Raw genomic sequence first — 13,709 nt, 5'->3', positions numbered from 1 at the left:
CAAATTATATTGCATTATATTGCAAACATAATTATTCACACTTAGCCTGCCATTGAATGTTTTTGTAGCATAGATAGACTATTGGTTAGATGTGAAAATTCTGGTTTCTTACTTGCCAGATTTGAGTAAGCAGATACTCACAACAAGAATGCGCCTATTTGGGTTTTTTTTTTACAACTTTTGAATTTTTGAATTACAAGTTTGCTTTTGTCAAACATTTCAGTAAATTTTCCAGAAACAATCATGTTGCAAACATTTTCATTTCTGCAACAAGCATATTTTTGTACTACTACAAACTCAAATAAAGGAAGAAATGGGTTAGTAAAGTATGCATATTACTTATTTTATTTATTATATTCCACCTATACTTCAGAAGCTTAAGGCAGCATATGCTAGCATACGTAAAACAATATTTGCTGTCATTTCTGCTAATCAAGGGACTTTAGTGCACATTTTGTGAGCACCAATTCTGATCAAAGAATGACAGTACAAATGCAAAAGGGTGATTGAGTTCCAGATTATTAGCCTGGAATAATTAGCCTTGGCTGATTTGTACTCTCTGGTGGTTTTAAGCAGTAAGAATTCATTGTTTTCTTCCTTGTGTGAGTAATCTGTTGCTTCCATCTGTTGCCTGAACGCACCTTTTCCCCTCCAGGTCAAGAGATCTCTCGAGTCCTACCAGCTGATATAAATTCCTACACCATTGATGGTCTGAGGCCTGGAACTGTCTATTTCATTGAGGTTTCAGCCTTAGTTGGCAGCAGAGAAGGGAGCTCAGCTACCACCACAGCTACAACAGGTGAGACCAGTTGTAGTTGCGGATGATGCGAATGCATAGCTCTCTGCCTCTTTTTGCTACACCTTGAGAATCCTATTGCCAATCATTCTTTTTTTTTTTTGTTCTTTGTCTTGAAGGCTTTGATCCAGTGGGAACAGTCAGCAGCCTCAGAGTCCTTGAGTCCAGGGGAAATGTGGTACGCATCTCTTGGGTTGGTGTCCCAGGGGCTACAGCATATCGAGTGGTGTGGAGCCAGCGTAGTGGTAAGGAAGCTTCCAAAGTTTATTGATCTTCCATTTCTGGTTTCCTCACAATAATTGCAAGAAGTTGTGAGCCTCTTGAACAAAATGTTTGTTTGTTGTTGACATGTAGAGTGTCCTTATTTTCATAACCATTTATAGCCCCGAGGAGAGGTTATCCATTGGTGCAATCTGATATATTATCAGCACACTGATGGTAGTTTTAATCTCAGTGATGGATTAAGTGAAATATACAGTTAAAATGTTGTAAAATGAATTTGGGAATGTCGACAGTTTGTTGCATAAATTCAAATCAAGAAGCACAGACAGTTAACTGATTCAGTTGGATTCATTAACTACTTTATATACATAAGAATAGATAAATAAATGTACAATACCAACAGGTGGTTCTTCCAAGTAAACCACCTGGAGAGACAGGAGAGTTACAGGCAAACACAAACAGTTAGTTTAATTTCAGCAGACAAATCCAGGCAGATTGCTAGTTTACGTCTCAGAGCAGCAGATTGCAAAAGTTTCTGTTTCAATTCTCTGCACAGACTCAGATCTGTTTGCGCTCCCATTGGCTGACTTAGTTGCTATGCCTATTCATTGGCTGACCTTGTTCCCATGTCTCTCCCAGTCATGAATATTTTAACAGAAGCAGGGAATGCTCAGGCAACTTTTTGAAAAATCTTGCAAACACACACTTTTAATGTACGTACATTAATTCATCAGTACAATGAATTAATTATTACATTATCACAACTATACAATTGAATTTAGATTGGCGGGGATTACAGTACAAGCCATGGATTTGAAAAGCTAATAACTGACATCACGGCTTTATTAACAAAATGAAGATTTAAGTAATTTTTTAAAAAAAATCCCTATGAATGTTAAAAGCAACCTGAATACACACACACACACACACACACACACACACACAGAAAGAGAGAGAGAGAGAGAGAATGCCTATTACAGTGCAGTCTTAATTTGCGCTTCTTAGTTCTAGGAGTGAAAAACAAAGCAGTCATTTAATAAAAAACACAAAAGATTTTTGAGGCTGAAGTTGAAGATTTTCTTGTTTGCTGAAAGGAAATGTAGAATTAGGGAAAAGAGAGGCTTCTTGTTGCTGTGATCAAGCTCTATGCTTATTTGTGTGGGTTGTAATAACCTTGCATGGCTTTGGTCGTCTTTTTCACTAGCAAGGTCATATTCTCTTCTTTTAAAGGTGGACCTGAGAGCAGCAAACTGGTCTTGGGAAACATTAATTCCTTTGACTTAGAAAACCTGGAAGGAGGAGTCAGCTACACTGTAAAAGTCACAGCACTGATTGGGAATCGTGAAGGGAATCCCGTGTCTATTACTGTCACAACACGTAAGACTTATTCGTCCATATTTGTGTGTCAGATTCTAATCTTAATAATTCTTACAACTATGAATAAAGGAGATTCTGCCTCTGGAATGCTTTAATTTATTTATCTGTTAACACAGCATATATTAAAAATTCATTTTCATCTATCAATTGCTTCAAAGCCGGTATCTTAACTTCCATCCATTTTTTCATATCTCCAGCTTTTTCCCAATTTTTAAAGTACAGTTTCGCCATAATGTCAATTTAGCTTGGGAAAAGAGTCAAATCATTTTATTGGACATTCCATTCCATAACTTTTCAACTGACATAATTGTTTCCAGGCATACTAGAGTTTTAGTATGTTTAGATCCTAATACTATACATTTAACCAACGTTGAGATAGATGATAAAAAGATGGATGGATGGATGGATGGATGGATGGATGGATGGATGGATGGATGGATGGATAGATAGATAGATAGATAGATAGATAGATAGATAGATAGATAGATAGATAGATAGATAGATAGATAATTCCAAAGTTGCCCAAATTGGAAAATTAACACCAATTGTTTGGCTTCCAGTATTTAATATTTGACAATATATAGTTCCAGATTCAGAAAACTGAATCCTCCCTCATGAATTGATAATTGTATTTACTGTAAAATTATCCTAAGAATCAAAGAACCTCATAGAAATTTGTCTAATGAAAGAATTTATTTTCTGAAAATATTTTCCAGAGATTTGAAGATACATGATCTCATAATCCCATAATTGGTTATTCAGGTGTTATTATTGATGCTATTCAAGAAGACAATATTTCAGTGATTATTCATGAAGGATACAGTTATGTATCACTGAAAGTGGAAAAAAATATTTTTACATCACATTTAAAGTGAAAGTGAAAAAAATTATTTTTATCTCATACCAAAGGCCTCATCTATGTTTCATAAGAGGATTAGTTCTTTCTAGAGTATCTCTTCTCTTTGTTAAAGATCAGACTTCCTGGCTTTTTTTCCCCTGTTAATCCTCATACCTTTCCTTTTAGCGGCAATCCCAATTCAACCGGTTGGAAACCTGCGTGTGATTGACTCCTCACAAACCCGTATTCGACTAGAATGGAGCCCAGCACGGGGGAGCACAGGCTATCGGCTCATCTGGCGCCCTGCAGGTGATCAACGCTTCCTATATATATTTTCCTATACTGTATATGCACCTCCTCTATTATTGCCACCCATTATCCAAGAAATTAACTAGCTCTTTTCCATGGGACAGGTGGGCCTGAGAGGAGTCAGCTGTTGCCACCCCTTATTAATACCTATGTCATTGAAGATCTGCAGCCAGGAGGGCGCTACGACATCCGCATCACAAGTCTGAGTGGCAACCGGGAGAGCGAAGCTGTGGCCATTGTTGCCACCACTGGTAACCTAACTCTCTGCTATCCAGAGATAGAAGTCTACGGCACAAAAGTTTCTAGAGTAGCCTCTAGTTAGATATGGAATGTAAATTTCATATCTAAGAAGAATTAAAGACAAAGCAGAGATAAACCAATCTTATCTGGTTGGTTTTCATCAATGGCCCCTGTTGGTTCCTACTTCTGGGGAAACCATTGTTGTGTTTTCTTGCAGCTAAGAGACCTTCTTTAGAGTTTTGTTGTTCTTTCATGCAGATTAGAGAAATTATATTTTTATCTGATGTGTAATTGTAAGGGTCTTCTTTAATATTGCCAAAGACCAGTAGATATTTGGATCTCTCATCTTTTGTGATATGTAATTCCATTGGCTGTTGCACTTCCATTTTTAAACTAAAAACTAAAAAATCCATCCGTTCAAAATAAATTTTAATGAACAGTTTTTAAATTGTCCTTTTAAAAAAAAGTTTAAACATCACACAAAGCTAAATGTATTGCCTAAATTACATCACACAAAGCTAAATGTATTACCTAAAACTGAATGGAAGCTTAAATAAAAGCATAATTAGCTTTTCTAGATATTAGTCTAACCTTTTAGAAGGAAAACTCCCAAATAAGGATGCTACACCAGAATGTTGCTATTAGGCTGTTTCTTGCACACTTGTCTATAGAGCATATAAGAATGTAGTTCAAAAAGCAGAGTTTCAACAGTGGATATTTTATTTTCAACTTTAACAGTATAAATTATCTCTATTTTATTGCTTTAGTTTTTTATGTATAGTATTGCCTTTCTCTGTATAATATTCAAGTCGATGTGTCACAGACAATAACACTAGTTTTGCACATAGTTGTATTATATACTACTCATCTCTGGTATATAAATACTAGATCTGTAAAACACTTATGCACCCTACCTCAACAATCTGCTTTAAGCATCAGAAATGGTATGACATTTCATTTATGGTAAAAACATTGGCAGGGATGTACTCAGCCTCACTAACATCAAGATAGGCCAATCTGCTTCAAAGTAAGTGACCTCTAAAGGGCCAAAGAAGTAGATGAAGCAGAGTAGTAGGTAGAGGCAGCCCTCAAACTTACAACCATTAGTGATATTTCAAAGTTTCAATGGCACTGAAAAAACTGACTTGTAACCAGTTATCATAGTTAAGAGATGCATAATGCATTGTAGCATCCCCTACAGTCATGTGATCAAAATTTGGGTGCATGGCAACTAGCATGCATTTATAATGGTTGCAGTGTCTTGACTCATGCAATCACCATTTGCCAGCCAGATTCCAGTAAACAAACTCAGTAGGGAAAGCCAGAGTTACTTAACAACCATGTGATTCACTTAACAACTGCACCAATTCGTTTAACAACCATGGCAAAAAAAAAGGTTGTAAAATCAGGTGCAACACTAATTGCCATGCTTTGTGATGGAAATTCCTGTCCCAATTATGTTTGTAAGTCAAGAACTAACTAAAAAATCCCAGGTTTTTTTCATGGAGCAGCTATTATGGGGTGATTTGGGCCATTTACTTTCAAATGAAATCATCCCATTAAACCTTGTAATGCTACAAGTGATCACAAGTGTGACATCTACTCTCTGTGGTCGTCAGTGTGAGTTCCTATGAAGGAGCTTCTCTAGATTTTTCTTTCACCGTCAAGGACCAAACTACCTGTCCCATATTTACCTTTGTTTTTTCAGCAGCTGTGGGCCAGGTGGCCAATTTACAGGTGACAGATACTCAAAAGGATTCTGTAATGTTGTCCTGGACTCCAGTTCCTGGGGCTTCTGGCTATCTTCTCTCGTGGAAATCTCCAAGAGGTTGGTCCTATATTTGATGTACATCACACCTTTCCTCCAGGAGTTCAGCCATCAAGGAACTCTGATTTTCCTTCACAATATTTTGTGGAGTAGTGGTCAAAGCATTGGAGTAGCAATGGCAAAACTCAGGTTTTAGTTTGCCCTCAGTAATGGAAGCTTGCAAGGTGACTTTACACATGTCACTCTTTCTCAGCCTACTCTACCCTTAAGGACTGTATGAGGGAAAATATCTTATCTCATGCTTAGATATAACAATACCAATAGCACTTAGTTTTATATACCACTTCACAATGCTTTACAGCCCCCTCTAAGCAGCTTACAGAGTAAGCATATTGCCTCCAACAGTTTTGATTCTCATTTTACTGACCTCGGCAGGATGGAAGGCTGAGTCAACCTTGAGCTGGTGAGATTTCAACTGCTGAACTGCTGGTAGTCAACTGAAGTAGCTTGCAGTATTGCACTCTAACCGCAATGCCACCTCGGCTCTTAATCTTATGTGATATAAGCACATATCTAATAAAATACTGGGTTTCTTTATTTATACAGTTTTTTCCACTTCCTCAATCCATTCAGACTCTAGGTATTTTTCAGATATTAATACTGAATAAAGGATATTAATGAAATCATATAAAAATCCCTGGTGGTAATAATTCCACAGTCAACCCCCAAAGATCCAGATTTTTACCAGCTTCCAAAAGACCATGAGAATGGAAGCTCCCATAGCAGCCGTGTAATATTGCAGTATTGTGACCAGCTAATGAGCACACAAGCCAATATATTGTGAGACACACTATCTGCATCATTAGCCCTGTGTAAAACTATCTGTGTTAATCCTCTATCATGTTCCTCTTGTGTTTCAGGTGGAGAAGAGGCACAACGAACATTGCCTGCATCAGAAACATCACACCGAGTGTCTGGGTTGCATCTGGGGGAGCAATACACCTTTATGATTCGCCCACTCTTTGGGAGCATCTCCGGTGCCGAGGTTTCTATTTCTGGCCAGACAGGTGAGGTTTTTCTTTATGGAGGAATGTCTTTATCCGGGTATCCATTCAAGAGGACGAATAACAAACTATGTGTGTTCAACCAGGTGCTTTAAATTACATACTTGCATCAGAAGCTCAACCACAAGTAAATAATAACATTTGTTGAATCTCATCACAGCATGCTGTGATTTTGGCATCACTGTAGTTTGTCATGGACACCAGTGGGTATCTAGAGCCTGTTGCTTGCAAGATGCTGGTCAATTACTTTAATGGCAGTGGCTTCACTTAATAATTGGTGGGAGAAAAAGGTGATGTTCTATTTTTGAGAAGGAGTCCTGTTTTTAACAATGATGATCCTATTTATACCTTACATTTTGGATTTCCTGATTTGTATATTACTTGGCCTGTTTACAGAGAGATTATATGACACTGCCTTGGTTCAGTGCTGTTTGAGTAGATTTAGCTAGATCCTTCAGATTCATATGGCAAGCCTTTTGGAACAAATGTTTTAAAAATATTGCAATATTTAAAAATAAAATATAATTGATTTTAAAAGCTTTTGGTTGAGAATTACAAGCAGCTACATAGGAAGTTAAATCTCTTCAGTTATTATTTGCATATGGGAGTGGGGGAAGGGAAAATCAGACCTTTAGCTTATGTCTCCAATCCATTTGATGCCATTCTGACTCTTTCTGAAACATTCCACTCTGCAGTCTGTCCAGATACCCAGCGTGATGTCATTTTTCTTGTACATACAACTCGAGACAAAGCCTACAATGCAGAGGCCGTGCAGAGCTTCCTCTCCAACATTATATCCACTCTTCGTCCAGGTCCTGAAACTACCCGGGTAACCTACATCACCAAGTTTTTGCAGTGCCTCCTTCTTGTTTGATTCACATGCACAAAGACATTGGGAGTTATTTTAGTTGGGCGAAGTGAACCCACTTATAACCTTGTTGATTTTTCATTCTACCATTGCAAATCTATAGTTTGTCAGTAAGGTGACAAAAGATAAAATTTGATAGCAATAGCATTTAGACTTATATACCGCTTCATAGTGCTTCACAGCCCTCTCTAAGAGATTTACAGAGTCAGCCTATTGCCACCAACAATTTGGGTTCTTGGAAGGATGGAAAGCTGAGTCAACCTTGAGCCTGGTGAATTCCTGCTGGCAGCCGATGATCAGCAGAAGTAGCCTGCAGTACTTCACTCTAACTATTGAGTCACCGCACCATAAAGATATATTCTGTAACCTCCATGTGGTGGTGTTTTATTTGGCCATCCAAATAGCTGTGAATCAAAACTTTGACCCTGCAGGGATATGACAGGGGTTGGATTCAGTCCTGGGATGAAGTATTGGGGGTTCAGAGAGAAAGGAGAGATAAATACTGAGCAATTACCAAAAAGAACTTGAGTTCTGAGAAGGTAGTAAGCATAGGAAAGAAACTCAAAACAGCACCACCTTCATGGTAATAGTATAACTGGAAGTAGATTGGGGGTTTGGTGGGCTTTCATATTTCTGGTGCAGTAGCCTAATTACATACAATTAAAATACATTCCAAGCAGGGGTGGGCTTCAACCGGTTCGTGGCGGTCCCTGCGAACCGGTTGGTCGGCGAACCCGGAAGTAAGTAACTTCTGGGAACGGCGAAGGGCGCGCCCGCCCGCCCGCGGTCCTTACCCGGTTTTGACGAGTTCTGCGCTTCCACGCATGCGCAGGACGCATACAGTGCCTGCGCGATCCTCCAGGAGCAGCTGGAGCATCGCGCAGACGCTAGTACACATGCGTGCACCGCGCGCGTGCAAGAGGACGCCGCCAGCCCCGTTCCAACCGAACCGGTTGGAACGGGTGAGAAACCCACCCCTGATTCCAAGGTTGCTAGCAACGCTTGCTTCCTAATCTTACCTATCTTAGAAGGCTGAGAAGTAAATGGATATCACTCCTGGTTTCTCTCTGTTCCTAAGATGGGGAATTTGGCTGCATGCTACTTCATCTTTAGATTCTGCTTTTTAATCACGTTTCTTTTTTCTTTTCTTCCTACTCCAGGTGGGCATTGCAATGTACAGCTATCGAGGCCTTCATTTACTCCTGCTTAATCGTTCCAATGATTTAGCAAGTCTCCTGCAGCACATTCGCTCATTGCGCTATGAGGAGCGTAGTGGCAATGCCATAGGTAAGGGGTCGCCCATTCCTTTGATTCAAGGAACAGGGAGGCAGTTGTTAGTTCCTTGTTCAAACTCAGCAGGAAGAGAAAGAAGCAATCATGTTTCTTTTGAAATTCTACCTGTGACCATGATGTCAAAATTCACAGGACTTGCTAATGAAAACATGAAATGAGCAATGTATCACTAGTGCTCTTACTACGGTGTGTGTCTCTCTGGATGCATATCTGTCGTTACTTTTTCTATGAAGGAGCAGGCATTAATTTTGTGAAGAACTACATGCTGAGCCCAACTGCAGGGCGAAGGTCTGGCATCCCAGGAACATTAGTGATATTGGCTGACGAGTCATCCAGTGATGATGCCACTGGGCCGGCCAGGGAAATCAAAGCTGCCGGTAAGTCACCTGTCCTTCTTGTCTGGAATGCAGCAAACACAAGAGAAGCATTTGTTGTAGCTTCTGCTCTCTAATAAGAATCTTCCTGTAGGTTTTTCTTCCAAACATTTCTTTATCTTTCTTTTTAACAGTAAAAGGGTAAAATACTGGCCTACTTATTCCCAGTCAACATACCCTGACAAAGGCTTTCTCCTTTCAGCTTGGGCTGGACAACAAAACTTTTCAAGGCATTTTATGACAACAGTGGTGCACCTTAACCGTATACTTATTTTTAAACATAACTCATATATCATGTCATATTATATATTGAATTATTTATGCTCAATTTAGTGTAAAAAAATCTCTTAGTGATAAAATGCTAGTTCAAATGTAGAAGACTCTTCAGAGCATTGCAAAACTGATAGAGACTATCCAACTTTTTCATAACTTCTTTGCTTGTTTATACATAAAAATGTACAGTATTTTTTCCTCTACTTCTTCTGTTCCAAACTATTGGCATATGTAAATCAGAAGAAGCTTTGGGTTCTAACCAAGTAGTCTGTCACTTGATTGGCTGAAGAAATAGGATCCCCCCCCCCTCTCAGGTATATCTTTAAGTTGCTTTGATACAGTTTGGGTAGCCCTAGATGAAATTTACGTTTAGAAAATCAGCTGAGTTACTTGTGTCTTTAGTTTCTTCACCGGAACTACACAATCTCTGATGAATAATTAACATGAAGTTTAAGTTTCCCTTTTGTGGATCTTTCAGGAATCCAGATTCTAGCAGTGGGAATGGAAGGAACCAATCGTGAACAATTGCGTCGCCTTGTGACCAGTGAAGAATCACGTAACGTTTTCTTTGTGCGAGACTCAAACAGTCTGTCAGAGGTGGAAGCGGGACTTGCCAGCGCCCTCTGCGGACCAGATGGGGTAAGGCACTGGCCATGGCAGTAGATTGCCTGCAGTTTTCCTAGCAATAGATCCAGTGATGGAGGAGGTAAAGGAGACAATTGGTATGGAAAAGCACTGGCCTCTGACATTGAGGTAGCAATCATGCTGTAGAAGAAACGTTGAAGGAGAAAAGCGATTTGCATTATGCCCAGAATTTCTTCTACAGGATGAAAATAGATATGCAACAGGTGGAATTCCCACTTTGTATAATAACCTTTACCTTTGATCCAGTTATTGTGCATATCAGGGGTGGAATAGAATAACAGAGTTGGAAGGGACCTTTGAGGTCTTCTAGTCCAACCCCCTGCCTAGTCAGGAAACCCTATACCATTTCAGACAAATGGTTGTCCAACATCTTCTTAAAGACTTCCAGTGTTGGAGCATTCACAACTTCTGGAGGCAAGTCGTTCCACTGATTAATTGTTCCAACTGTCAGGAAATTTCTCCTCAGTTCTAAGTTGCTTCTCTCCTTGATTAATTTCCACCCATTGCTTGTTCTATACTCAGGTGCCTTGGAGAATAGTTTGACTCCCTCTTCTTTGTGGCAACCCCTGAGATATTGGAACACTGCTATCATGTCTCCCCTAGTCCTTCTTTTCATTAAACTAGACATACCCAGTTCCTGCAACCATTCTTCATATGTTTTCATATGTGTGGCCAGTGGGGGGGGCTGTAGTGGCCCAGGCACTCTGAAAGAGAAAACAGGCTCCCGAGCTACGTTTTAGGTTGCTACGGCTTCCTGCAACCCTCTAACATGAAAACGGGCCACATGCAGCCCTCCCGAATTCCTTTTTCGCTGGCAGAGGCACTGTGGGCCAGTCCGCTGTTTCCAGGGCAGCCACATGGGCCAGATGTGGCCCTCAGACCTTGAGTTTGATACACCTGGTGCATATCATGTCCTGTCAAAGTGTAACAGGTACTTTACTACTGTCTTGCTCCCTGAAGTTTGTAATGAAGCAATTTTTCTCTTCACCTCTTCACAATTGCACTAAACAGGTGGCTTATCAAGGCCACTTATCAAGATTTACTGACCACTCCAATCTACTCATCTGATTGGTCATCTTCACATTAGCAGGGACTGGGTTCCCTTTCAAAATCAACCACAGTAGTAAGAGTGGTGGTATATTGAGACAGGATGAAAACCTCTCCTTCCCTCCCTATCTTTCTTACCCTTCCTTGATAAAGCTTTTTTGCCGCCTATGGTAATAGGGAGCTGTGCAGATAAAGATTTTAGTCTCTTTTTCCCCTAGTCCTCCTGAAGATCCATGTGTGAGAGAAAGGAAATGGATTTGATAGATGTGTCTGCTTTGGAGCCTATGTAGTATCCCCACACAAAAAACACCCTTTCTCCTGTATTTCCATGAACCCCAAAATACAATATTACTTAGTGCATGATCTGATTCTAAAGCCAAGTCTCTAACATATAAATGTTTGCATTGTAGTTATCTTAACACTCACCTTTTTATTCTTTGGGGGGGGTTTCAGCCTAGACCAGATGTCTGTGCTGTGCAATGCCCTACGGTAAGTCACTGACAATTACGCTGCACAAGATTTCTACTCATAAACAATATTGGTTCTTTCAAAGTGGCAAAGGAAACATAAAGATTAAAAACCAAGAAAAAAAGTCAGGGTCATTTGTAAAAATTGGAGAAATTCCTCTTATGGCAAGGTTGCCCCAACTTGTCTTATTTATGTAGTATTATTAGTAAAAGAATATTTTTTAAATATTTTTAAAAGTATTTTATGATTAAGACTATTTATTGAACACTTAAGATTTTTCAGGGCAGCTTGTAATAGATTAAAATGACCAAATAACATTCTAAATAATTAAAATATTAAACACAGTAATTAAAGTATGACATTAAACCTATAATGCCACACCATAATTTGCCACACCTTATCCTGAGAATGCACCTGAAAAAAGACCTCCAAAAATGATCTCAGGTTATGGGCAGGAATGGGGGAAAAAAATATTCCACCAGATATTACAGTCTTGAACTATATAGGGCTTTAGAATTAATACTAGCACTTTGAATTCACTTTTAGGGCCACAGCATCAATAAAATCTCCAATCTGTCTCAAATTCCCAATATCAAATACAAGCAATAACTTGAAGCAGAGAATAAAGTGGTCTTCATTAAAATCCATAGCTGTTTTCCGTGAAATGCAGTCCTCTATGCCCGTGATGGCGAACCTATGTCACATGTGTGACAGGTGGCACGCGGAGCCATATCTGCCGGCAAGCAAGCCATCAGCTCCAGCACACATGCGTGAGCTGGCCAGCTGATTTTCAGCCTTCCAGAGGGCTGGGGGAGGCTGTTTTTGCCCTCCCCAGGCTTCAAGAAAGCCTCCGGAGCCTAGGGAAGGCAAATACACCCCCCACAGGGGGTCATGTGAGCATGCATGGAGAGGGTCACACGCATGTGCAGGTGGGCAGGGCGCATCACATTGTGAGTGTGGGCACAATTTTGGCACGTGTTTACAAAAAGGTTGTCCATCACTGCCCTATGGCATCTCCCCTTTTGGTGCCTCATCTGATCCTTTAGGGCTCTAAAGGAGAGCGTGAGATGTTAATGTATTTTTCTTTATTAATTAGTATAGTGTTTGGGACAGAATCCAATTCTAAGAGATACTCAAAAACAGCTAAAGGAAAACATAGCTACTCAACCAAGGAAACTTAAACTGGCCAGTTTAGCTAAATGAGGAAAAGAGAGGACTTCAGGAAATTTAGTGGAAAGATTTCTTTTCTACATTGGTTTACCACCATCTTCTTTCTGTAGCATGACTGCCAACCTCTCTTTGGTAGCTGGGGAAAAGGGAAATAAACTTTCCACATATTCCTAATTTAAAACAATTACTTAAATATATTTTAGGTATATGAAGATCATATAATCAAGCCTACTATTGTCTCTTTTCCTACAGGGTGAGAAGGGTGAGCCAGGTGAGCCTGTGAGTATCTGAGATTTATTGTAGAAGGAGGTATTCCAGATTCTTTTAAGGGAAAAGTATAGATCATTCCTTGGGAATTGACTATTTATCTATCAATAATTTTGCAGGGACAGAGAGGACAAGCGGGAAATCCTGGCTCTCCTGGAAATCCGGTAATGTTTGGCCTTCTTGAGAACAAGTCTCTTAGTTTGATTAGATTCTTTTTTTTTTTTTGACAAACATAATTAAAATCATTGGCAGAAGCTCCCTCAGAATTTCAAAGTTTCTACTCCATTCAAATCACCAGAGCCATTAAATAATGTAAGTGCGTTAAAGTTTGAGATTAGTTTAATGATTTAATAATTTATTTAGTCTCACTGGTTCAAAGTTTGTCAAAGAGGAAAGTTCTAAAGACTCCAAAACATTACAGATGACAAAACTGGAAAGAGCTCTTCAAATAATCGTTAGCTTTCTAGAAATTTCTGGACTACGGTATTCGATTTCCCTCAAATTCCTTTCAAGTTAATTTGCCTTTCATCAAACCATGTACAAACCAATGGCTCCCGAAGTCTTTTTTCCAAAGCAGAATGTTTCCAAATTACATGATTTTTCAAGGAAGATTTTTGAGTTGATTGTTTTGCTGTCCAAGGAGATTTTTTTTGGCTTCCATTCTGTATCATCATTAGGCTGTTACATTCT

The 13,709-nt window shown here is 39.4% G+C and overlaps 1 protein-coding gene across 1 annotated transcript in view; it reads left to right on the top strand.

Annotated features, from left to right (window-relative positions):
• The window catches only part of COL7A1 (collagen type VII alpha 1 chain), a 121,441-nt gene that overhangs the window by 27,140 nt on the left and 80,592 nt on the right, over positions 1–13,709 (top strand). The window contains exons 20-33 of the mRNA XM_087708992.1: positions 656–799; positions 916–1,041; positions 2,249–2,395; positions 3,420–3,542; positions 3,647–3,793; positions 5,491–5,610; positions 6,471–6,617; positions 7,310–7,443; positions 8,643–8,769; positions 9,009–9,152; positions 9,901–10,061; positions 11,568–11,603; positions 13,005–13,031; positions 13,139–13,183. Coding sequence (XP_087565118.1) covers positions 656–799; positions 916–1,041; positions 2,249–2,395; positions 3,420–3,542; positions 3,647–3,793; positions 5,491–5,610; positions 6,471–6,617; positions 7,310–7,443; positions 8,643–8,769; positions 9,009–9,152; positions 9,901–10,061; positions 11,568–11,603; positions 13,005–13,031; positions 13,139–13,183 — 1,628 coding nt within the window. The remainder of the gene's footprint in view (positions 1–655; positions 800–915; positions 1,042–2,248; positions 2,396–3,419; positions 3,543–3,646; positions 3,794–5,490; positions 5,611–6,470; positions 6,618–7,309; positions 7,444–8,642; positions 8,770–9,008; positions 9,153–9,900; positions 10,062–11,567; positions 11,604–13,004; positions 13,032–13,138; positions 13,184–13,709) is intronic.

This window comes from Thamnophis sirtalis, unplaced genomic scaffold (genome assembly GCF_051295495.1).
Source record: "Thamnophis sirtalis isolate CommonGarterSnake01/CBP01778 unplaced genomic scaffold, rThaSir2_p1.2 scaffold_3, whole genome shotgun sequence".
Classification (NCBI taxonomy): Eukaryota; Metazoa; Chordata; class Lepidosauria; order Squamata; family Natricidae; genus Thamnophis; species Thamnophis sirtalis.
Note: the sequence above shows the minus strand (reverse complement) of the source record. Positions and strands in the feature narration are given on the sequence as shown.